Source organism: Canis lupus, chromosome 2 (assembly GCF_011100685.1).
Source record: "Canis lupus familiaris isolate Mischka breed German Shepherd chromosome 2, alternate assembly UU_Cfam_GSD_1.0, whole genome shotgun sequence".
In the NCBI taxonomy this organism is placed as follows: domain Eukaryota; kingdom Metazoa; phylum Chordata; class Mammalia; order Carnivora; family Canidae; genus Canis; species Canis lupus.
The window spans coordinates 41,572,547-41,597,957 of NC_049223.1; the positions used below are offsets into that span (position 1 = coordinate 41,572,547).

Here is a 25,411-nt window from a genome sequence, read left to right on the forward strand (position 1 = left end):
TAGGAGGCAGTTTATTTTTTTTAAGATTTTATTTATTCATGAGAGACACATACAAAGAGGCAGAGACATAGGCAGAGGGAGAAGCAGGCTTCCTGCTATGACTCTGATGCAGGACTCGATCCTAGGACCCCATGATCATCATCTGAGCCAAAGGCAGATGCTCAACCACTGAGCTACCCAGGTGTCCCCAGGAAGTAGTTTAGATAAGATAACCAAAAGATTAATAAGTAAAGAACATAAGTAAAGATGAAAACTGTCCTTTTTCATTCAAAAAATATTGATAGGAGAGTTTAAAAGAGAATGAAATAAACCCCTGTCTTGCTTTCAAGATCATTATAATCTCATGTTATAGATGAAGCTACAGAACAAGACTCATCAGTCAATAACATAACAGCAATCCAGTACCAATTTCGATGGAACCGATTTATAGAAGTTCTAAGAAAAAAGAGGTGAATGACGATAGTACTCCAGCCGTGACACCTTGAGTAGTTTAACTGATAAATTTGATGCAATCAGTGAAGGTGATGCAGTGATGACCGGCCAAAATGAACAAGATGAAATGCTCTCTAAATAAGCCAAGGAAATGAACCACAAAAGGAGAGGATAATAGAGAAGTAAGTTCATATTTAAAGCACGTTTTCTATATCTTCATTGGAGTCAGTTACGAAAGTAGTGACTGGACAGTACTCTGTTCTTCTCAGGTATGTTAATTCATCCATCAGCACGTTTTTTGTTCAGTTGTTGAACCAGTTAAAGCAGTCTACTCCTAATTCTCTGTCGCTTCACAATTACAGCCCGAGACAGTTTGTCTCACATCTTGCCAGTGTCCAACCCATGGTGTCTATTCTGTACCCCACATCTACCAGTCTAGTGACCTTGTCAAAGATGAAAACAAGGTTACTCTGACCTTTTTCTTAGGATGACTGAGGAATAGTATCACTGTTTCATAGCATTCCTAAGTTTATGCTGTGGTAATCTCTTCTTGAACCTTATCCAAATTTATGTGGAGCTAAAACACCTAAATTCAAAAATAAGATGTTTATGGCAAATGAGGAAATTTTAGGAAACTACATCTGAAATTAATGATGTAATGTATGTTGGCAAATGGAATTTAAATTTAAAAAATAAAAATAAGATGTTTAAGGAGGCTTAATATGAAACTACATATGCAAAATTTAACTGTAAAAGTGAATTCATGAAGAAATATACAAAAACATGAAAAAGAGAGAAAATCAGGAAGATAGAAATGTTTGAATGAAACAGAAATTTTCCTAATGTTATATTAAGATTCATAACATCGTTAACTTCCAAAAGTGTACTTTATGACTTAGTTTGATTTCTATTACAGTTAAAGTAATATAAAGAAAAATAATAGCCTTGATCATAATGAAAAAGGATATGAAGAGAGTGTGGATGGTGAAGTAAGGGCAGTGACTGGAGAAGGTTATATGAATTAAATAGGAAGAGAGCTGCCACACAAGAATCTGCAGGTTGCAAAATCTGACTCCTGATTATGTGAGTGGCAGTCTATGTTTTCTCACATGAGAGTCAGAGAGTATTAGTATATAGTCCCTCTATTTCATTAGGAAGCAGGTAAGTATATAGGGGTTACTAAGGGAAACTACAGCCCTGTTGAAATATATCTATAGGAAATCAAAGAAATGAAATAAATGATAGAAAACTAGGGAGCAAACATCTACATGTGTAAAAGAAGGAAAAGGATAGATTTTGAAAAATGTTTGCTACAAGTAACTAATGATCTCTGATCAATATATAATGCTAATTTACAAAAAAATCTTATTCGCATTTTGAATAAATGTGGAGTAATTGCTAAATATAAAACAAAGATTTGGAGGATAAAAGATTAATAACTTACAGATTCTGTTCACAAGGAGCATCCAGACAAATAGAGGAGATGTCAGATGGGCATAATTTTACAAAGTAGAACAGTTTCACAAGAAAAGTAAAGATACACGTCAAGAGAATTAAGAAGAATAAATATTATTGCAGTCAAAGGACATGATTCTCAAACTCAAATGCCTTCTAGGGCCAGCAACAAATAAGGCCAATGATGAACCAATGACATATTTTTTTTTAAATTTTTTATTTATTTATGATAGTCACACAGAGAGAGAGAGAGAGAGAGAGGCAGAGACACAGGCAGAGGGAGAAGCAGGCTCCATGCACCGGGAGCCTGACGTGGGATTCGATCCTGGGTCTCCAGGATCGCGCCCTGGGCCAAAGGCAGGCGCCAAACCGCTGCGCCACCCAGGGATCCCTCAATGACATATTTAAATGAAGCAGTTACCACTAAATGCCAGCTGACTTTCACCCTGGCAATGAAGGACCCCCAAAAATTCAGAAATCTTGTGTTTAACATTTTGTTATATATTCAAATTTTAAAAGTTGTAGACTATTTTGAATTTTTTAAACCATTAAAATACAAATAAATACATTACAAATAAAATACATTAACAAATGAGAGTTAATCTTCTTGCTACTAGTGTAGAATGTCTACCTTAGAGGATTAAGAAATGCTCCGCGAGGGGTGCCTGAGTGGCTCAGTCGGTTAAGTGACTGACTCTTGATTTCAGATCAGGTCATGATCTTATGGTCATGAGATCAAGCCCCACATGAGGCTCTGTGCTGAGCATGAAGCCTGCTTGGAATTCTCTTTCCTTCTCCCTCTACCCCAGCCTGCTTGCTCTCTCTCTCTCTCAAAAAAAAGAAAAAAGAAAAAAAGAAAGAAAGAAAGAAGAAAGAAATGTTTCGTGAAGAGTATTATTACTTAGACTTCTCCCCATATGATATGTAGAATTTAGACTACAGCGATTAGAGGAAAGAACATTCCAGGCAAAAGCAACATCGTGACTTAAGTTAGGAAAATACAAGTGTAATGCAAATAAATGAGAAACCATAAAGGACTTATTTTTAAAGGGGTGCTGAATCTGTGACGGGAGGAGCAGGAAATACAGTAATGTGAGCATTTAGGAAAGGTGAGGATAACCAGGAGTCTACGTAGATTCTTTAAAAGCAAGTCATGCCCAATATGCCTCCCTGTATTTCGTAAGGCTGAGAGCTTGCTACCATGCCAAAAACATGAACGTTGATTCCAGTAGAGTAACCTGGGAGATAAGTTGGTGAAATATCTTCAACCCTGTTTTGTTCAACACTTTGTCAATGATATTGATGATGATCAAGAAGACATTTATTATTTGTAGTTGACACAAGGTTGAAAGGCATCACTAATATGATGATATACTCAAACCTTAAACAATTTTGAGACTGAATGCAAACTTTCGACAAAACACTAACGGTATTTCTGAGCCAAGAAAGTGAAAGAAATAAGTATAAGATGCATGAAAAGAAAGGCCATCTGATTTAAGAATATTAAGAATCAGAAAGGTTAATTAACATCCCTCAAATCATACAGTTCATGGCAGAAGTGGAATGCACATTCCTAGTCTATCTGGAATCAAAGTCTATGCTCTTTCTTATCCACCACAGAACGAAGTTAAGTATAAAAGGACTATGTACTTCTCTTAGAAGAACTTTAGCTTGTATTTTGTGCTGAGAAGAAGATGGAGGTAAATGTCCTTGAAGATCACAATCTATTTTTTATTTTCTTATAAAACATGAATGAAGTTTGGACCTAATATACTGAGTAGAGTGGATCCAATTTTATATAAGCTAAGATTTCTGTGTCAAAGAATGAAATTTTATTTTTATTGTTCTTTTCTTCATGTCACGATAATAACAGAATATACTTTCTTGCCAATTAAAGTTATCTCAATCTCAATTATATAACATTATCTGAGCACCTATTAATTGCTACAAATATTTGGAAGTCACAAAATTTCTTCCCATGAAGCATTCAAGAATAATTTAAAACAGTTTTTAAGGTTGTTCATTAATTGCCTTTGAAACTATTAGTGCCTGACATCTGACCTAACTTTTTGCAAAGGACTTCAAGATTATGTATGTGTGAGCACATGTGTCTACATGTGTGTTACACCACACTCCTGAGAAGGAAAATACTGAATACTCGCCAAGCACGTGCTTTTCCTACCTTCTTATTCCTTTCCTCTTTCTTACCTATTCTCCTCACTCTCCCATTTCCTCTACCATCCAAGTTCACACCTTTCAAAATTGTCAGAGAGGCAACTAAAAGAAAATAATTCTTATTTTAATTACATTCATGCTTAATTTTTAATTGAACTGCAGTATTTCATTCGATTACCAAATTCAGTACAATATGTTCACCATTTCCTAAGACAGAAAACACATCTTAAATTTTGAGATGTATCAAATTAAAATTCCTAAAAGTATGTAAATTTCTAAAAAGATAATAAATATCTTGAAATAAAAGGAACAATATCTGAACTACATATATATTTTCTCAAAGTTTTTAATGTAAAAGGAACCCCATTGTTTAGAAGTATAATTTCTGAGTTATTTGTACATACGACACACTAATCACTTGTGTTTATTTTTTTATTCTTTTAATTTTTTTTATTGGACTATAGTTGACACACAATGTTACTTAGTTTCAGGTGTACAAAATAGTGACTCAGCTTCTCTATACCTTACACTATCCATACTCACCATCAGGGTAGCTACCTCTGTCACCATACAATGCTGTTACAATGTCATTGACTGTATTCCCTCTGCTGTGCCTTTTAAGCCTGTGACTTATTCATCCATAATCAGAAGACTCTATCTCCCACTTCCCTTCATCAACTTTGTTCAACTCTCCACCCCCCTTCCCACTGGCAACCATCAATTTGTTCTCTGTATTAATAGGCCTGATTCTGCTTTTTGTCTGTTTGTTTATTCATTTGTTTTATTTTTTTGGATTCCACAAAGGAGTGTTTAAACTGGGCATATTTTTTGCATGTTTTTCCAAAACTCTAAAGTGCTATATTTTTCTTCATGGTATTTTAAGTAGCTGTTTATGATTTGAGACAGACTTTTTCATTAGCGCTATAACCATTGTTTATTTTTGTTGTTGTTCCCACAAAGAAAGGTACAGCATCCCACTCTTTGATCTGTCTTGCAAATGAATTGGCCATGATAGTTAATGGGATTCATCTATGTATATGAAGAGTATATTTTCAAGAAGCAAAAACAAAAAGTTTTATTATGACTACTTTTTTTACCTTATAGAGAAAAAGAAATTAGTTAATATTCCTTATTTTAAATATTCCTCAATTCAGTAACTTTTTAAAATAATTTTTTAAGTTCTTATTTAAATTCCAGTTAGTTGACTTAGTGTAATATTAGTTTCAGATGTACAATATAGTGACTCAATACTTTCATATATCACCACCAATTAATAAATGAATGAAAATAATTTTTTACAAATAAAAAATATATATAGACTCCCTTCTTCATTTTGACTTCAAAATTGAAAATCACTGGCATTTGAGTACAGTGATGATTTTTAAAATTAGCAGGCTGATTCCTCCCCCAGAAAATGCTTTTGCTAATGCAGTCCTGGTGACAACATAGAATACCTATTTTGGGGGGGTACACCTTGGATGACATGGACTTTGAAAATCCAAGTTACACCCTAGATTCCATTCCCCTGTGGTTGCTCATCTGAACCACAGACATGCAGGACCTGTCTGCAAGAGACCTAGGCATCAAGCGGGCTCCACCAGTGAATCATCCCTTTAATGTAGCAAAACCTTAGAGGGAAGACTAGGGAGGATATATTGGTTGTTAGGAAAACGTAGACTACAGCTGGGAAAGGACATCCTCAATTAATAAGATCTAAGGTGCAACTTACATAATTGTTCTAATTTTTAAGAATGTTGGAGAGCATGAAGCATTTCTTTAAGTTGGTAAGAGTTCCCAATAAATGCTTAAATTGTATAGATTTGCATATGGTTTTAGAATATGATTTATAAAGAAGGTGGAGATCCCAGCTCCCTTGATCATGTCTATATATATATGTCTCAGTGTGTGTTCTAGTGCCCTGGGAAGTGTCTTGACACAGAACCTGAGCTGGACAAAGCAGCCTTGATCTGAGTGAGCTAACTGGCACCATGAAAACATTGAGTGTCCTTCTGCTCCTTTCTCTGGCTCTTTTCAGCATTTTCTCAGGTGAGTTTTTTTTTTTTTTTCTTAAAGTTATAATACAGTGTTCGTAGTGAACTGGGAATAAGAGTATTTGTCTACCATATTTCAAATTCTAACAATTTTGATATTAAAGACCAATTCTGAGATCATAATGGTGATAATGACTGTGATGATGAAAAAGGTGATAGTAGTGATAAAAAAATATTTTTTGTTGAGCATATTCTATATTTTAAGAATGTACTGAGGGCTTTTATACATTATCTTCAATACACATGTCAAGTATTCGTATCTATATTCTACATATAAAAAAAAAACATGGCACATAGAACTTAAGAGAATTGGCAAAAGACTAGTAAGTAGGAAGTAGAATTTATGACTTGAATCCATGACTTCTGAACATTATAGATGTTTGTTTCATAGAACTAGTCCGGAGGACGAGTAATTTGGTTTCCAAGACAAAAGAAGAATTTCCTGTCCTCATTATTCTTATAATTAAGATTCAAATAACTGAAATTGAAATAAGGAGGATAAAGGCAGCCCAGAGAATGCTTCAGAAAAGTTATGGAATCCTAAAATGCAGAAACATTTATGCTGGTGGTGAATTAATTCTTCAAGCAGGGGAATATCTTTGGCTACTTTAATGAGCAATAGTCATAGATTCTATCAATTCAGATTGTTGAAAGGATAGTTATAGTACAATCTGATATTTTTTTATCACAGCATTGTATGAATAAACAGGGCCACTGTACCTATTTCTTTCCTTCTTTATTATTCTATTCTTTGCTGTTTCAGTGTGAGAAGTGTTGTTGGCATTAGGAGTTCCACAGCAATGGCCAGAAATCAAGATTCAACAGCTCATACCAGAACTGAATCTAAGACTTTTATTGTATCTGTATTTTAAGCCACTGAGCTGGGATCCCTGGGTGGCGCAGCGGTTTGGCACCTGCCTTTGGCCCAGGGCGCGATCCTGGAGACCCGGGATCGAATCCCACGTCGGGCTTCCGGTGCTTGGACCCTGCTTCTCCTCCTTCTGCCTATGTCTCTGCCTCTCTCTCTCTCTGTGACTATCATAAAAAAAGAAAGAAAAAAGAATGATTTAAACCACTGAGCTAATTAGCCACAACTTAAAATCACATACATAATCCTAAAGATGGAAGAGAGAGAAGCAAAACTGTATTCATGGACATTTTTTTCTCTTTCAAGAATTTAGAAAGCTGTAGCAAGAGAAATATATCGCAGAAAAGAGAATGAGTTTGTCCTTACAAGTCTATATTTGGGTCTATATTTAAAGCTGGTTGAGTATAAAGGGCAGAAGAGTAATTTGGGGATCAAAGAACAAACAACAAAAGTAGTGCCTTCCCCAGCTGCCTGTAACAAGGACTTTGGGGAGAGGCTGCAGGCACTGGAGCCTGGAAGGTCAAAGTTAGAGGAAACTTTCCAACCCAATTTCTCTACAGTGAAGCCAGAGATAATAGGTAGGTCATTCCCATAGTAAATTAGTGACTCAACCAGGACTGTCATATGAATTCCCAAGTCCTTTAACTATTTCCTCTAACTTCCCCTCAACCTCCAAGAAATATTCTCCATCAGGGTCCTGTCCTTATATCACTTTTGAAGTTTCTACAGAGGGCACCTTTATTCTGCAAATCCTGCTTTTCACACATTCAGAGACTACATTGTTTGGATTTTGTGCTTTTTTTTTTTCAGGTGTCTTCAGTCAAGGAGGACAGGTCAGTGTATGTTTTTTACGTATTCTTCAGACCTGGCTGGTATTTGGTTGGTATTCCCTGGCCAGAGGTTTGCCTATGGGTAAAAGAGCAGAAACAATGGACAAGCAGGACAAATACAGAAATCAGAAGTATATCATTTTTTAATTACAGTATCTCTATGAGTATACTGTTTTCAGTTTTAAAGAGTCTAAATGCCCCATCCTCAGATTTTGTTAAAGTGAAATAAGTATAAATAAAAATAGGATGAATCTGGGCAGCCGGAGTGGCTCAGTGGTTTAGCGCCTGCCTTCATCCCAAGGCGTGACCCTGGAGACCCCGGATGGAGTCCCACTTGGGCTCCCTGCATGGAGCCTGCTTCTCCCTCCACCTTGCCTCTGCCTCTCTCTGTCTCCTCTCTGTGTATTCTCATGAATAAATAATAAAATCTTAAAAAAAATAGGATGAATCTGTGATAGCACTAATGCTCAGTCACTGATTTCACTGTGTGATCTTGGGCAAGTTACTCAGTTTTTCTGAGCCATAATTTCCACAACTATAGAAAAGGAATAATATTATTCACATAGAATTAGATTTAAGTTATATAAACTATGTGAGAGCATTTGGCAAATTATAGAAGGATGACTTAGTGATCAATCATTAGCAACTTCTAAAGGAGTTATTAGAACAGAGGCTGTTAAGTGTCTTGCCCTGAATATTCACTTAAACTTAAGTACCGTTGGGATTAACAATTGAAATAGGCACAAGTTATCTTCTTTATTTGGTTGATTCTTTTTTCCAAATTAATCTACCACCTTTTTCCAGTTTTCTTCTTCTATCAAAAGACAACACAAAACAAGTGGTATTTGTTCTACCAGTCCTGGCCCTGTGTCTATATTGAACGTTTTCACTTGACTTTGGCCTTGGTTCTTGGTTAGCCTCATTGTGCTCAATAACTCTTGGCATCAGAAGTTTCTAGACACTACTGCCAACTGATTGGAGTTGGCAAAGTAGCTGAAAAACATTTTCCAACCCTAGTATACCTTCTGCTCGCATAAGGCTTTTTATTCCTCAAATTTAGCATCTCAGGAATTGAGATACATCTTATAATGGATGATGCCTCATGATTACTGCCAGTGTGCTATATGTGCTTGTGTGTGTGTGTGTGTGTGTGTGTGTACGCATGCATGCACATATACACTTGGGTCCTAGTGCATACACACATGGGTTTGTATTGCTATATGTAATTATACATCTTAAAATTTATTTATTCTTATGTTTAAATATATATGGTAGCCAGCCTATGTTAAATATCAAAATAGAGAGAGGACATAAGATCCAGAAAAACATTCTTTATCCCATTCAGTAGTAAAATATGATGAGGCCATTACATACAAATTTAATATATATGGAATTTAACCCCAATTTTCTCATTAACACAGAAGCTGCTTTTCTTCTTTCATTTTGGAATTCCAGATTGGATGTTTAGTGTTTCTAGGGTTCATTGAAAATCTGCTATTTATTGGTTCGTTCCTGTAGATGGACCCCAGTCTTAGACTCTGCTTGCCTGAGGATCCCAGGAGATGCTTCCTCAGTATGCAGATCCTCAGGCACTATGCCAGGCTTGCTGAGTAATAACACACAACTGGGGAGTTTTGAATCTACATTCTAGGTAATTACCTGATGCTGGAAAGCACCTACTTTAGAGTGCCCACACACCCTGGCGACAGTATAAATGAGTCCTTGTTTGAATCCTTGCTGGCTATATGATCCAAGGGGTGTATCTTCCCTACTCACTGCCTTTGTTTCTACATCTCTAAAATGAAAATATGGATTCCATGATCTCTAGAACCCCTTCCGGCCTTGGGTATCTGAATTGGAATGAACCAAGCCTGCCTGACCAAGACTGCTGTCTCTTTTACGCTCAAATATTAAGGGTAGGGATGATGCCACCTTTGAGATGGCATAAAGGCTACATTTCTCTTCTGTGTGTCTGGAAGAATGCTGGCAATCCCAACAACAGGCAGAAATTGAAACTACCCTTGGGAGCATGCCTACTCACGTCTGATCCAGCCAGGACAAAAGGGAAAGAGTTTTCTCTGACCCCAAAGCCAATATTCGCATGCCAAGAAGTCTCTCCATGATGGAGCACCTGATGGGAAATTAGAGTGAACAGTTTAAATTACTGACTTGTAAAAGTTTCACATTCTTTCAAAGAGAGGGTTCAAACTAAACGAAAAGCATGTTCCTGAACTTTGGGAATTCATAGTTCCATAAAATTTCCCCATAAATTTAAGTGACTACTATGCTGCCAATTCTTTAATTTGCCAAGTAGAAACATTAAATAACAGAAATATAAAAATATAATAATAATAATTAAAAGTAAAACCACTATTTACCATCATCAGCCTTCATTAAAGAAATTATAGGGTAATACCAAAATGCTTCAAATACATGCTCTCAGAACAAGGATAGGTTTTTGAACAGAATACATTTTGCTTTCAGAACCCCTCACTACTTTGTCTTTATTTTTCTTATTTCCCTACTAAGCTGGATATTTGGGAACCATATCCTTAAGGTGCTGTTTAAATGAGTATTCCAGATTGAAATTAATATAACAAACTGCTCAAAAATAAATAATTGTCAACCATTGTCTTTTACAATAATTTTAAGATACATAAGTTTATTTTTGTTGGTATTTTAAGATAAAGGCATGATAAATTTTAGTAGAGTTAGTAAAACAATGTTCCATGGCTAAAATATGTTTGGGGTTACTCATTTTTCCTAATGAGCTTGTACTAACTCATAATTAAGATACTGATAGGAAACCTAAATACAACCTGGCAGTGTTAATCAGCACCTACACTTTAACTACAGATAGGGAAACAGGGCTTCAGAAAGAGGACCTACCTCACCCAAGTTTAGCAACAGCAGTAAAGCTGTGCAATCAGCATCTCAGGATGCCCAACTCCACTTTGAGTGAGCGTCTGTGGATTCATGCTACTTCATCTTTTTTTTTTTTAATTGGAGGAGAAGGGCAGACGGAGAGGGAGAGATAATCTTAAACTGGCTCCACACCCAGCATGGTGCCCAGTGTGGGGCTCGATCTCACAACCGTGAGATCATAACCTGAGCCAAAATCAAGAGTTGGACACTCAACTGACTGAATCACCCAGATGCCCTTCCATGCTACTTCTGATCAGCAACAGAGCAGCCATTATGCTGCTCAATATGTGTGAATACATATTGAGCAGCATAATTTTCAGGACAAATACATGTTAGTGTTTTCTATCCTTACTTCTTAAGCAAAGAAATACTATAATGGGATGCCTGGGTGGCTCAGTGGTTGAACGTCTACCTTCGGGTCAGGGCATGAACCTGGGTTCCAGGGATTGAGTCCCACATTGGGCTCCTCGCAGGGAGCCTGCTTCTCCCTCTGCCTATGTCTCTGCCTCTCTCTGTGTCTCATGAATAAATAAATAACATCTTTTAAAAGAAAGAGAAAAAGAAGAAGAAAGAAGAAGAAGAAAGAAAGAAAGAAAGAAAGAAAGAAAGAAAAGAAAGAGAAAGAACACAAAAAGAGAAACCCGATCCACCGAAGAACGAAACAATCAATAAGAAATCCCTCCCCAGAACTCAATCACGACCTGCCCCCCTCCAGCCAACCCTCCGAAAGAAAAGAAAAGAAAGACACAGAAAGAAAGAAAGAAAGAAAGAAAGAAAGAAAGAAAGACTATAATGAAAGCAGTAGTTTAGGGGCACCTAAACTAGTATTTTTCAGTAAAGAGAAGAATAGATGAAGTCCTACACTCTAGGGTGTGTGTGGGGCGGGGGGGGGGGGGGGGGGGTATGTGTGTATGTGTGTGTGTGTGTGATTGTGTGTTTGCAAACTTTCACTGGCTTTATTTGTAGAACTAAAGTGCTAGACTAAAATATCAATGATCCTGACTCTTTAGTTGATTTATTAACTGTACAAACTCATTTTCCAGATAATTTAAATAATCTGGTAGTCACCATTAGCAAAAGACACAGATTATTCCAGAATATTTTAGAAGGCACAGTTCTTTGAAGAACCACAAGGGGTCAGACTGATACTAAACATTGGCACCCAAGTGCACAGACGTGGTCTCTGGAAGCTGAACTGAGGGAATAAATAGAGATGCTTGTTAAATCCAACACCAATTTAAAAAAAAAACATCAGGAAATTCACTAAAAATGGGATAAGAAATAATGGGCTCCAGAAATTGTAGACTGTGATACAATTTACATTGTTAGTATGCATAGTAGCAATCTTCCACATACCTGGAGCTTTGACAAAGTGTTTTCAAAGGATTCATTATTAAGATAATCCCAGAAGATAGGCATTGCCAGCCCTGTTAAAGATGAAGAAACTTAAGCTCAGAGCAGTGAAGTTTTTGTACAAGGTAATGTAGCTAGTCAGTGAAAGAAGCAAAATTCAAACCTAGGTGTGTCTACAGAACAATCCTGCAACATGACAGAGCAGTAGGGGGTTTTAAAAGATTGGGGGAGAGGGCAATTTCAGCTCTCCTGGATTTTCTAAATCCCTCACAGGGGAAACTTTAAAGGAGAAAAAAAAAACTAATCCTACCATCCCCTTTAGCCTAGACCTGCTTTGACCTCCACTGAAAAGCCAGTTGTTTGGATTCCATGTACAGAAATCTAAAATACAAACAATAGGAGAGAGGAGATTTGGACACAAGAAAGACATGACGTGAGGCATCTGGGTGGCTCAGTGGTTGAGTGTCTACCTTTGGCTCAGGTCGTGATCCCAGGGTGCTGGGATCGAGTCCCGCATTGGGCTCCCCGCAGGGAGCCTGCTTCTCCCTCTGCCTGTGTCTCTGCCTCTCTCTCTGTCTCTCATGAGTAAATAAACAAAATCTTTTAAAGAGAAGGAAAGAAAGACATGACATTCAGAAACCTTAGCCCACTTCTCCTCAAGTTGTGAGAGCCATGGCCTCCTTCTAGTCCCAGCCTGCTGTTTCCCCTGTTTCCCCCTGCTCTCTGCTTCACAGAGGGGATTTCTGGCTGTCCCTGCAAAGGCATCCTTTACCTTCCCCAACCTTCACGGCTCTCAGAGAGTGGTCCTTTTCTGACCCCAGTCACCATGCTGGAATTTCTCATACAGTAAGTGAAGAGGGACCTCTGGACGTGGAGGAGGAAGCATTTAGGCAAAAGTTGTTATTTCTCCCATCCAATTGAAGAACTAGGACTGAGCTTTTTTTAGCCACTCTATTGAGTGGAAGGGTCAATAGAGGTGGAAGGGTCCTCAGAGACCATCTAGTCTGATGGTACAGTTAGAGCAAGCCTGCAATAAGAAGCTTATTTTCCATACTCCTAGCCCAGGTCTACTTCAACTATTCTACGCTGATTTTCCACGATTCTTATATGATCGCCTTTGATCCTTAGAACAATGGTAGGGATGAAGCGTGGAAACCGTTATTTTTTTTCAAGTTTCTATTAAGCAAATAGAGGCTTAGATATTGAGTACTTTGTCCAAGCTAGCACAACTGGTTAATGGTGTGTACAAAACAAATTTCTTCACAGGATTGATCGGCTCACTTCAGGTATCAGCAGGGGCCAGTACAATTTGAAAGTGTGAAGTGTGTCTATGTTCTAAGGAAGTCTGTTCATATACCATTTGATAGTATTGGTCTTGATTGTTGAAATTTTGTATTCTTTCTATTCATTCCCAGGGGGCACTGGAAGGGGAAAATCGGGCTTGGGGAGGGAGGTGGTTCTAGACTCTCTCAACAGTGAAGGCCCTCCCCAACTGCCTCTTGCATGTCTGCTTTCTAAAGGACAAAAGAGGCTGGATGGCAAGATCAAAGGGCCAACTGCCAGGGAAAGGAGTCTTAAGGAGGCGTCTCTCTCATGTAAGAGACTTTCTTTTTTCTTTTTCTCACTGACAAGAGAGAGTGGGGGGGAAAAAGAAAAGAAAAGAAAGGAAAGAAAAAGAAAAGAAAAAGAGGAAGGAGGGAAGGAAGAGAAGGAAGGAAGGAAGGAAGAAAAGAAAAAGCAAGAAGCATTTAAAGTCAAAAAACAACTCTCCAAATAATTAAGTGTTGGAGCAAAACGTCATACCTTTAGTGTTTGCCTCACTCCTTATATAAGGAGTAAGGATCTGCATACATCATTAATTTACTTCTGAATACAATAACCACAGAAATGGGTTTCTTGCGTTTCAAAGAAAAAGGCTGTTACATTTAATAAGTTCTAGTTAAGCAGACAAGGAAAAGCTATTTTCTATTTCAGAAAGTTTTACATTGTGCGCATGTGTGCTCGTGTGTGTGTGTGTGTGTGTGTGTGTGTGTGTGTGTGTGTTTAAGCTTGCCGTCCAAAGCTTCTCTTCTGAGGGATAGTTCCACCGACAGGATGCACTAATGTCACTGTCACCGTGCTTATGTTGGTAGATTGACTGTGGTGAGTTCCGGGATCCCAAGGTCTACTGCACTCGGGAATCTAACCCCCACTGTGGCTCTGATGGCCAGACATATGGCAATAAATGTGCCTTCTGTAAGGCGATGGTGTAAGTATCATACTCAACAAAATCAGAAACATAGAAAGCTTAGAGAAAATTTATCATCAATAAAAATATTATTTTACCCAAATTACTTTCCGACATTTTATTTTATATCAAATTATATATTGCTAAGTTACCATTTTCTGTTCATTCCTTTTTTTCATTTTGTTGAAAAAGAGCCTTTCAACAAAGAATAGTGGAAAAGATTATCCTTTATATGCAGATTAGTCAAACTTTACATAGTACACTAGGAAGATTCTATTAAGGACCAATATATATTGAATTTCATGTTTGTAAGGAACAGAACAGATGCTATAGATTTTAGGCAAAGATTTCGACCTTTCCAAGGATTTGGCTTATAATCAATAAAAAATTCAATCAATCGATCTTTAAGTCTAATTGATTACTCTAAAACCAGAGAAATTATAAACCTTGCTTAAGCCAGGTAAAAGTCTCTTACTCCTCACCACTGTCTTCATTTTCTTGTATTAGAGTTTCTTCTGTGAATGTCTTAATTTCTCTCAACTTTGCTATAAAATTTTAGGAATTTTATATTTTTAATATAGCTGCCTATTAAAAATAACAGGCCAGACACATAGAATAAAATTAATAAATATTGAATCAACACCTAATATGTGCCTACTTGCTTACGTACAATATCTGATTAATTAACACCAAATTTTCCCAGAAGAAAGGCAGTAGGGTAAAAAGAGATTTGATGTAATGGACACATATTACTGAGAAGGACTGAATATATGACCTGCTAAAGTGCCAAATATCTGAATGTTAGGTTCAGTCTCTTATATCTTCTATCAGGACTATGACACTAAAGTCCCTTTGCCATTATCTCTCCTTCACTTTTACTTTTCTGGTTGTATACATGTTTACTCTCAGAGAATGAACAATTGAAAACAAAAGGTCCAACCTGGGTAAAATTCTGAAATTTGTTTTAAGATTCCTGTTTTCTGTAATTTGTCCAGATGTCATCTCCAAGTACATTTAGTTGCCCTCTGCCAAATCATAAAAGTGGATACCTGTAGAACCAAATGATGGCATGGACTCTAAATAGTTAAACCTTTTTTCAACCTTTGTCATGAATACTAATGATGTTGCACTGAGCATACATGTGTATTTCTCTTTTATAGGAAAAGTGGTGGGAAGATCAATCTAAAACATCAAGGAGAATGCTGAATTTTCTGCAGTGTTTGTGGTGACTTCTAGCCACTTCTTGTCTCACTTCTGTTTTTCTCGAATGGGTCCCTTAAATTTATAAAGATATACTGTCTACACTGCCTGGCTCTTGGGTAGTTCAATATACACCTACTTCCCTGGCTTTGCTTGTCAATAAAGTAAATTCTGTAGAATCATTGCTGTGTTTTTACTTTGAGATGAAGAAGACATACAGATACAATATGGAATAATTGACCTGGCATAAACTTGGATAAAAAGACCTGGTTTGTTTTTTTTATCTAAATCAACCAAGCAGTCACTGTGGGATCTTGGGAAAATCCCCTTCCCTCCCTTATTCTTGAAGTTGCCATGTAGATGATGAAGGATTTTTAACAATGTGACAATACATTAATTAGGTTTACAATTATTTTGCAATACCTATTATTTAAGTCATAAGTCACATAATATCACTCCTTCCTAATTTTAGGAAAAGTACTTTATATAAAACTAAAACATTCATCCTCTCTAGACCACAGTTTTCTCATCTCTTTGGAATGGTACATTTATGCACATAGATATTACCTTTTATGTGTACCTTTTATGTATATTAAGTCAGACCTAACCAAACTAGGGGATGCATCTGGTATTTAGATAAAGAGCCAGAGAGATTAGGTTATGCTAGGGAAAATATACACCTTCTACCCTTTCAAGTGTGGGATTTGTACTCTTCCATGCTTAAAGAGTATTCCCCTTGCTGGAGAAAAAGGCCCACTGCTCATTAATGAAATTAAGCTTTTCTTTTCCTTTTTAGTTTCTACTCCCTGATAAAATTTAGTTACTTCCAATGTAGACACACAGGCATTCTGTGGAGTTTGGAAACTGTCATTGTGCATCTTTGAACATATTGCCTCTCGATGTGGCCCACTCCTCCTCTCTCCTATTGGAACCGTCCCCTCCAGCTGGGCCAGGGTCCTGTCAGCTGTCCACACAGAGTATCTATTTCCACCTCGTTGTCCTGTCCTGCCTGGAATGGCTCTTGTGCCACCTTGTGCCACTCTGTCTACCCTTTTTTCCTCATACAAATCTCTTACCTATCTCTTAAGACTACCATTGATTTCAAGGCTTATTTCAGGGTCCATAACTGGATAAATAATTAAATTGCTATCTCTTAATAGTTCTGAGCTATTCTTTGGAGATGGAAGGGAAGCACATAAAAAATAAACCACAGAAGGCCAGAAATCTTGTATTTCTTAGAAAGAAGAGGCAAGTCACACATACAATAATGGTCAAGATATAGGAATTTGGGTTCAGAAATGTATACATTTGTCAAACCTCAGTGAATACATACTTAAGATTTATGTGTACCATAGTTTGCAAATTTGACATCAAAAGAAAAGAATGTAAACATGTAGTGTTGTCTCTTTTTTACATGTAGTATAGTCTTAAATGTGATATGTATAGTGAATTTTTTAAGAGAGAATGTTACTGATGTCTGCAATTTACTTTGAATTGCATCTAAGATGCATTAATGGACAGATACATGACAAACCTAGCATAGTAAAATAGTAATGGTACAATCTAGCAGGTGGTTTTAAAGGGGTTCACTATAAAAGTATTTTAATATTGCTGTTTGTTTAAAGTTTTTCAGTAAAAATGTTTTTTTAATGATTTTTAAAAGCACAGAGAAGCAAATATTCAGGGGCACCTGGGTGGCTCAGTGGTTGAACGTCTGCCTTCTCGGCTCAGGTCATGATCCCAACTGGGATCGAGTCCTGCATTGGGCTCCACGCGGGAAGCCTGCTTCTCCCTCTGCCTATGTCTCTGCTTCTCTCTCTCATGAATAAATACATATTTTTTTTAAAAAAAGAAGCAAATATTCATAATTCTGTTAATGCTCCTCACTATTTTGATGGTCAGGACAGAACACACTGTTTTAAGCATGGTTTGTACTCTTCTCTTCAAAGCATAAGAAAATAACTCATTTGATCTGAACACTCTTATCTATCCTTATACCTTCAAATGACCATGGGTTCATTGTCAAAACCAGATCATACCAAATTTATAATCACTATCCTCAGGCATTTTTCTTTCCCTGCCAAGTCTTGCCAAGTCATCTGTTTACCTCTTATGGGTATTTTTAAACTAAATTCACTGCAGAAATGATGTGCTGTGTCAGTGATGAGGCTGAGTGAGGGGGGCCTTTCTGGTGGCTTGTCTGTGTCTATGTAAAGTTTTCTTGAAGTAGTATACATAAACATATGCACACCACTCTCACACTCTAAAATTGCAAAGGGAACAACGGGGGGGGGGGGGAAGCCATAGAAAATAGTAGCAAAGATAAAAGACCAAAATAACTCACCACAAACAATTAGGTTTACCAATATATCACTGATTACCCATATTCCCAGTGATCAGCACCCAAATATTATCACATTTATATTTAGCAATACTTGTGAAGTTGCAGCCCCATTTTATGCAAGAGGAGGCTGAGGTAGAAAGATATAAATGATTTGTCCACGATCTCACAGCCAAGAAGTTACAGGGCCTCTATTTACTCAAGATGACCACATTAATCACATATTCCTAAACTACCTTTCACATAATTATAGTTATTTGAGTGATTTGGATATAAGTGTTGAATTGGAGGGATTAGTCCTATATATTTAGAGACATCAGAATTAAAAGTATTCATGAACTTAGCAAAGGCTTAAAATAACATATAAAGAAGGTGACAGTATCTATCATAATTCCTAATGTGTGAACACTGATGTTAATTTTGTGAAAGGGCTACAGCCATAGTCTGAGAAGACCTGGTTCAAAGAGGCCACTAACTCTGAAGGAGGCATTCTATGAAGTCTTCTTGATCTTTCTCTGACTTTCTTCTTTTCTTCCCCAGAGCTGGTATCTGTGACTACAGAGTTTGGGTGCATTTCAGTTCTGTAACTTGACCTAAAGGAAAATAAGCAGAACGTATGTGAGAAGATTTATATCTAACCCAAAGAGAGAAAGGTATCCTTTCATGGCCCCATTTAGCTCACTAGTTACTCTTTAGATCTGATAAGACACGTACACTAAAAGAATGCACATCATAAAGCACAATCCCATAAGTTTTGGTATATTGTGTCTCCATTTTCATTTGTCTCAAGTGTTTTTTTTTTTTAATGTCCCCTTGATTTCTCCTTTGTCCATTGGGTTTTTTGTGGAAATGTATTATTTAACTTCCACATATTTGTGAGTTTTCCAATTGTCCTCCTATTACTAACTTACAGATCAATAACTGTGTAATCAGAAAAGATATTGATTTGACTCCAATTTTCTTAAATTTGTTAAGAATTGTTTTGAGGCCTAACAAATGATCTATCCTAAAGAATGCTCTGTATGCACTTGAGAAGAATGTGCATTCTGCTGCTATTGGATGCATTGTTCTGCTCCACTTCATCCATCTGGCCTAAAATGTAGTTCAAATTCAATATTTTCTTTTTAATGTTATGTCTAGATGATTTATCATCTGTTGAAGTGGGATATTGAAGTTCCCTACTATTATTGCATTGTTATCTATTTCTCCCAACAGTTCTATTAATATTTGCTTTATAAATTTAGATGCTCCAACATTGGGTACATATATATTCACAACTGTTACATCCTATTGATGACTTGATATTTTATCATTATATAATGACCTTCTTCTTCACTTGTTAAAGTCTTAAGGAAAGAAATTAAAGAAGACACAAATAAATGGAAAGGTATTCTGTGTTCATAGACTGGGGAGAATTAATATTGTTAAAATGTCCATAGTACCTAAACTATTCTACAGTTTCAATGCAATTTCTATCAAAATTCCAATGATATATTTCACAGAGATAGAAAAAAAAATCCTAAAATTCATATGGAACCACAAAACACCCTGAAAAACTAAAGTTATAGAGGAAGTCTTGAGAAGGAAGAGCAAAGCTGGAGATATGACTCATACTAATTTTAGATCATATTATAAAGCTGTAGTATTCAAAGCAGTGTGGTAATGGCTTAACTGTGAACCAATGGAACAGAATAGAGAAACCCAGAAATAAACTCACAAATAAATGATCATTTAATCTTTGAGAAAGTGCCAAGAATACAAAGTAGGAAAAGTAGTCTTTTCAGTAAATGGCTTTGGAAAAGCTGGATCTCCACATGCAAAAGGATGAAAATGGACCCTTATCTTAGACCTATATACAAAACCCAACTTGAAATGGATTAAAGACTTAAACATAAAACCTTGAGTTGTAAAACTCCTGGAAGAAAACTAAGGGAAAATCTCATGAGTTTGGCTTTGACGGTGACTTTCTGGATAGGGCATCAAAAGCACAAGCAACAAGTGCAAAACTAAGCAAGTGAGATTACATCACCCTAAAAAGCTTCTGCACAGCAAAAGAAATGATCACCTAAATGAAAAGGGAACCTACAGAGTGAGGAAGATACTTGCAAACCATGTATCTGATAAGGGGTTAATATCCAAAATATATAAGGAACTCATGCAACTCAAAAATCTTTTAAATTGATTAAAGAATGGGTAGAGAAACTGAACAGATATTTTCCCAAGAAGACATACAAATGGCCAAAAAACACATGGAAAGATGCTCAACATCACTAAGCATTAGGAAAATGCAGATTGAAACCACAATGCAATATTGCCTCAACACCTGTTAGGATGGCTATTATCAAAAATTCGAAAGGTAACAAGTTTTGGCAAGGATGTGGAGAAAAAAGAAGCTTCATACATTGTCAGTGGGATTGCAAATCAGTTCAGCCATTGTGGAAAACAGTACAAAGACTTCTCAAAAAAATTAGAAACAAAACTACCATGTGATTCAGCAGTTCCATTTTTAGGTATGTATCTGGAGGAAATAAGATCCAGATCTCAAAGAGATAGCTATGCTCCCATGTTCACTGCAGCCTTATTCACAATAGCCAAGATATGGAAACAACCTAAATGGCTGTCGGCAGGAATAAAGAAAATTTTATAGATGTTGTTAAAGGATAAACTGAGGCACACTAAAATTTACACATTTATTCAGGTAAATGCCAATTCAAATCAAGCAGCACTAAACTTAAAATTGTTAGGACCACCAACAGAAGCTAGAGGAAAGGCTTTTACACAGAAGCTGTGGAAGGAAAGCTAAGTAGTTCCTTCATTGGCTATACCTAAAGCAGTTGCCTTATTTGGGAAAGCCAAGTTGGCTGTTTGCAATTAGTTTTTCCTACATTCCATTTCCTCGGACTCATGCTCATTGACTTTGGCTTCACTTGGATTTGCTTATTACTACATAGGCTACCAAGGCATTACAGCCACTTCAGTCCAATGTCCTCCTAAGTGTTACTTAGCCAGAGGGAGAGAGTGTGTGAGATATATATATATATATATATATATATATATATATATATATATATATAAGGAAATGGAACTTGAGAGAGAGAGAGAGAGAGAGAGAGAGAGAAAATCCTACCTTTTGCAATAGCAAGGAAGAACCTAGTGGACATTGTGCTAAATATAATAGCCAGACACAGAAAGACAAATGCTGTATAATGCAGAATCTGAAAAAGTCAAAGTCGCAGAACCAGAAAGAATGGTGGTTGCCAGCCTGGGAAGAGAATGCAGAATAGGAGGCTGTTGGCCAAAGGGTACAAATTTTAATTATAAGATGAATACATGAATAAGTTTTGGCGGTTTGTTGTACAGCATAGTGACCATAGTTAATACCATAGTTTTGAAAAAGTATGTAAGATCATTAACTGAGAAAAGGAAGAAGTAGTGGGAGAGGAAACCACACAATTCTGAGGTTGAACAATAGCAGTTACCTGAATTATTTTATTTTTCATACAAATAATTTGACTTCATAAATACAGTCCTCAAGTTCTCATCACACAGAAAATTGTTCACGCAGTAATATCGAACCCATTTTGTAGTAATAATTTTGTTAGATGTGTGTTGCTTTGAAAACAGTTTTACAGACTTAAGCAGACGTCATTAAAAGCTTTCACACTGAGCATTTCGAGAGGTGCTGAGCCCCACCTACAAGTGTCATAATTAATTATAGGTTAATTTCTTGGTCTTACTGACAACCTTCATACTCTTTTATGTAAGCGAAACCAGCAGAATCTCAAGAACACATCACTGCATGACTTCATTCACATCTTCCTAAGGACATCTACTTTTTGTTTCTCAAATCCTAGAATCTGGGAAGAGATTTGCCTCCTCTTACTAATACACTCTTTGTGTGGCCTGTTTGAAGTAAAGTGTTGTACCATGCTGCCTAGATGGGAAAATACAATACTGCAAAAACACACCAACAGAGAAGCTCTGTGGGATAGAAATAGGCCAGCTAGATGACTAAAACAAAAAGATAGCAAAGGGAATAATGATTCTTTTTTGTGGATTTCCTTCTTTACTTCTCCAGCTAAAATGACATCTCAATGGGAGCCTTGGCAGCCTTCGTGCTCCTCATCAACTGTATCTGTGTTAGACATCATTGCTCTTGGTCCATCTGTACCAGCAATAGACTGTCCATCTATTTTCTCCAGGGATGTTGAGTCCTTTGGAAGAAACTGGATTTGGAGTTTGACGTCCTCCTAGCAATTGTGGGTTAAATCCTAACTTTCTAGGCGTCAATACTATCACATGTGCAATAATAAGAAGACCTGACAGATTTAGGAAAAATGAATAAATGTATATAAAGTCTCCATGCAAACTGTAAAGTGATACATTACATACCTATAAGGAGATATGCTTTTAAAAACAACAGTTTCAGAGGAAAATATCCAGTTCTGGGGAAACAGCTCAGAAGTGCATTCCATAGGCTTACTGAGAATAAACTAAAGCTTCATTGCAATTTTCACTTTTGTCCTTAGTTTCTGATATGCTTATCTTCTTTTTTAAAATTAATAGATACTGTTTATAGAGCTCCACTAAGTTCATAGCAAAATTGAGCAGGAAATACATAGAATTCTTAAATATACCCTCCCCTCCTTCTCCCCTATTGACAACCCCCATAGTGGGGTGCATTACTTACAATCAACATTGACCTATCATTATTAACCAAAGCCTCTAGTTTAAAATAGTGTTGCTTTTGGTGTTATACGTGCTCTGGGTTTTGACAAAAGCATCAACATGCATCTACTATGATGTCCTGCAGAATGGTTTCAAAGCCCTCCAAATCCTCTGTGCTCTACCTATTCATCCCTCTCTCCTGCTGAACCTCGTGACAATCACCATTTTTTACTGTGTTTTACTGTCGATGAGGAGAGCACAGGTACAAGAAATGTAACCAAAATTAGATTTCCTTACAACTTGCAGCCCAGGGATAAATACCAGAGACATGCAAAGTGTGACTCAAGCAACTCCCAGCTGCCTTAATGTTGATGTTTTGCTAGAGACTAAATGCAGCCTTATCTTAATAACAGCCAGACCTCCAGGACACTGTAACTCCTCTTTAACACGCAGAAACCCCTTTAGAGACCTAAGTTATTTCTACCCTCCCCCATCCCAAATTTAAAAGTATATCAATAGTCTCTCTTCACAGTCCAGTGCAGCTCCTTTTGCCCATGGGTCCTATCTCCGTGCTATAACAAAAACACTTTTTTGTACCATAAAATGTCTCAAGAATTCTTTCTTGACTGTTGCACCCCATGACCCCACATCACCGTCTCTATAGTTTCACTTTTTCCAGGATGTCATTCACTTGGAATCACATGTTATATAACTCTGTATAGTTTCTGCATTCTGATTTCAGTGTGGCAGGGGGGATGTCCCCAACACCATCAAGCAATTCTTGGACAGCGGCTGGGTGTCCCATACTCAACTCAGAGATAGCATCAGATTCCACAGGTCAAGGGGCCCCTCACCCATTTCAGGAGCCGATGGCAAGCCCAGGCTGTCACGTGTGCTTCTGACTGAAGGGCTACAGATTAGAAGTTCCAGTCATGGGCAACTCAGGTGGCTCAGTGGTTTAGCGCCGCTTTCAGCCCAGGGCCTGATTCTGGAGACCTGGGATCGAGTCTCATATCAGGCTCCCTGCATGGAGCCTGCTTCTCCCTCTGCCCGTGTCTCTGTCTCTCTCTCTCTCTCTCTCTCTCTCTCTCTCATGAATGAATAAAATCTTTAAAAAAAAAAAAAAAACAACAGAAGTTCCAATCACAAGTCCAGGTTGTTACTTGAATTTCTGACCAACCCAGAAGCTCTCCAAACCCTACCCTGTGGTGTTTTTTTCATGAAGGGTTCATTGTAAAGCATGACTGATAAAATCATTGGCCACTGGGAACTGATTCAACCTCTAGCTCCTCTCTCCTCTGCAGAGGTCAGGAGAGTGGGCCTGAAAATTCTGAACCACTAATCTTGTGGTTGACTCCTCTGGCAACCAGCCCAAGCCTTAAATTCTTTCCAAAAGTCATTCATTAACATAACCAAAGGTAACCTGTAGCATCCTCAATGCTTAAGGAATTCCAAGGGTTTGAGGAGCTGTGAGCCAGGAACCACAGAAGACCAAATATATATATAAGAATAAATTGCAGTATTGAAGTAGTCTATTAGGTTGACTTCTTTTACTTAAAAATACACATTTAAATTTCCTCTTTGTCTTTCTGGGACTGCTCTATATCCTTGTTACCATTTGATATTGTCAGTGCTTTGGATTTTAGCCATTCTAGTAGGTGTGTAGTGACATCACATTGTTTTTAACTTGCAATTCCCCAAAAACATATGATGTTGAGCATCTTTTCATAAGTTCTTGACTGTCTGTATATCTCCTTTGGTAAGGTAAAGTTCAGATCTTTTGCCCATTTTTAAATTGAATTGTTCATTTTCTTCTCATTGAGTTTTAAGAGATTTTTTTGGTATATTTTGAGTAAGTCCTTTGTTATGTATATCTTTGGAAATATTTTCTACCAGTCAGTGGCTTACCTTCTCATTCCCTTGATTGTTCTCTTCAGTGAAGAAATGTTGGATTTTAATGAAGTCTTGAGACAAGGAAACTGAAAGTCCCCACAAAAATCTGCTTTTTGCTCCTTTTCCTGCTTCTATTCTTGCTAGGTCCTGCACCCCCACCCCACTTTACACTTGCCTTGTAAATAGCATATGTCTTCCTTGCAACAGAAAAGGAGTTAATGATTCTCTAGGATAAATAGCATCTAAAGAAGGACCAGGTGAGAATGTACAGGATGCAGAAAAACTGAAAATAGAAAACAGAAATAGGAAAAACATGACCCTGAATCTGGAAAAATATCAATCATGTAAAGAGATCCAGCAATGATGCAAATAATATAATTGATAGATGAGGCTATTATGTCAGTTATCTCTTCGAGAAGGTAGAAGAAAGAGCATGTTCAGTAAAAAGGATGGAAGATGAAAGAATCAAAGTGTATTTATAAAGATGAAAAAACTGAAATGTCTGAGGAAAATATGCCATATAGTATTAGTAGTAGATTATTAGCTAGTATAGAAGAAAAGACTAGCAAGCTTGAAGACAAGCTTTAAAATGAGCAAAAATAAAATACAGGAAAAAACATATTGAAAAGAATATCAGTAAATTGTAGGACAACTTCATGCAGTGTGGGAGAAGGGTGATGAGGGAAGGAAAACATATTTTTAAAAGTAATATTAAGGGATCCCTGGGTGGTGCAGCGGTTTGGCACCTGCCTTTGGCCCAGGGCGCATCCTGGAGACCCGGGATTGAATCCCACATCAGGCTCCCGGTGCATGGAGCCTGCTTCTCCCTCTGCCTGTATCTTTGCCTCTCTCTCTCTCTCTGTATGACTATCATAAATAAATAAAAATTTTTAAAAAAATTTAAAAGTAATATTAAAATTTCAAGTCTTTAAAAACGATATTTATTTATTTATTTATTTATTTATTTATTTATTTATTTAAGAGCACAAACAC

General features: G+C 37.0%; 1 protein-coding gene and 1 long non-coding RNA gene across 3 annotated transcripts; one reads left to right on the plus strand and one right to left on the minus strand.

Moving 5' to 3' along the window:
* Window positions 1-5,838: 5,838 nt before the first annotated feature.
* SPINK6 (serine peptidase inhibitor Kazal type 6) lies at window positions 5,839-15,695 on the plus strand. 2 transcript variants are annotated; one of them, XM_038530580.1, is made up of 5 exons: window positions 5,839-6,108; window positions 7,792-7,814; window positions 13,610-13,684; window positions 14,222-14,337; window positions 15,477-15,695. In XM_038530580.1, the coding sequence occupies exons 1-5, from the start codon at window positions 6,051-6,053 to the stop codon at window positions 15,520-15,522; spliced, it is 318 nt and encodes a 105-aa protein (XP_038386508.1). In that variant the 5' UTR covers window positions 5,839-6,050; the 3' UTR covers window positions 15,523-15,695. The 2 variants fall into 2 exon arrangements, with proteins under 2 accessions (XP_038386508.1, XP_038386509.1); XM_038530581.1 differs by lacking the exon at window positions 13,610-13,684 and having other exon boundaries at window positions 15,477-15,683.
* LOC111092181 lies at window positions 7,114-23,539 on the minus strand. The gene is made up of 4 exons (XR_005355506.1): window positions 23,380-23,539; window positions 18,334-18,450; window positions 9,853-9,942; window positions 7,114-7,887 (listed from the first exon to the last, which is right to left on the minus strand). It is a non-coding gene; the product is annotated as an uncharacterized LOC111092181 (long non-coding RNA).
* Window positions 23,540-25,411: the final 1,872 nt, after the last annotated feature.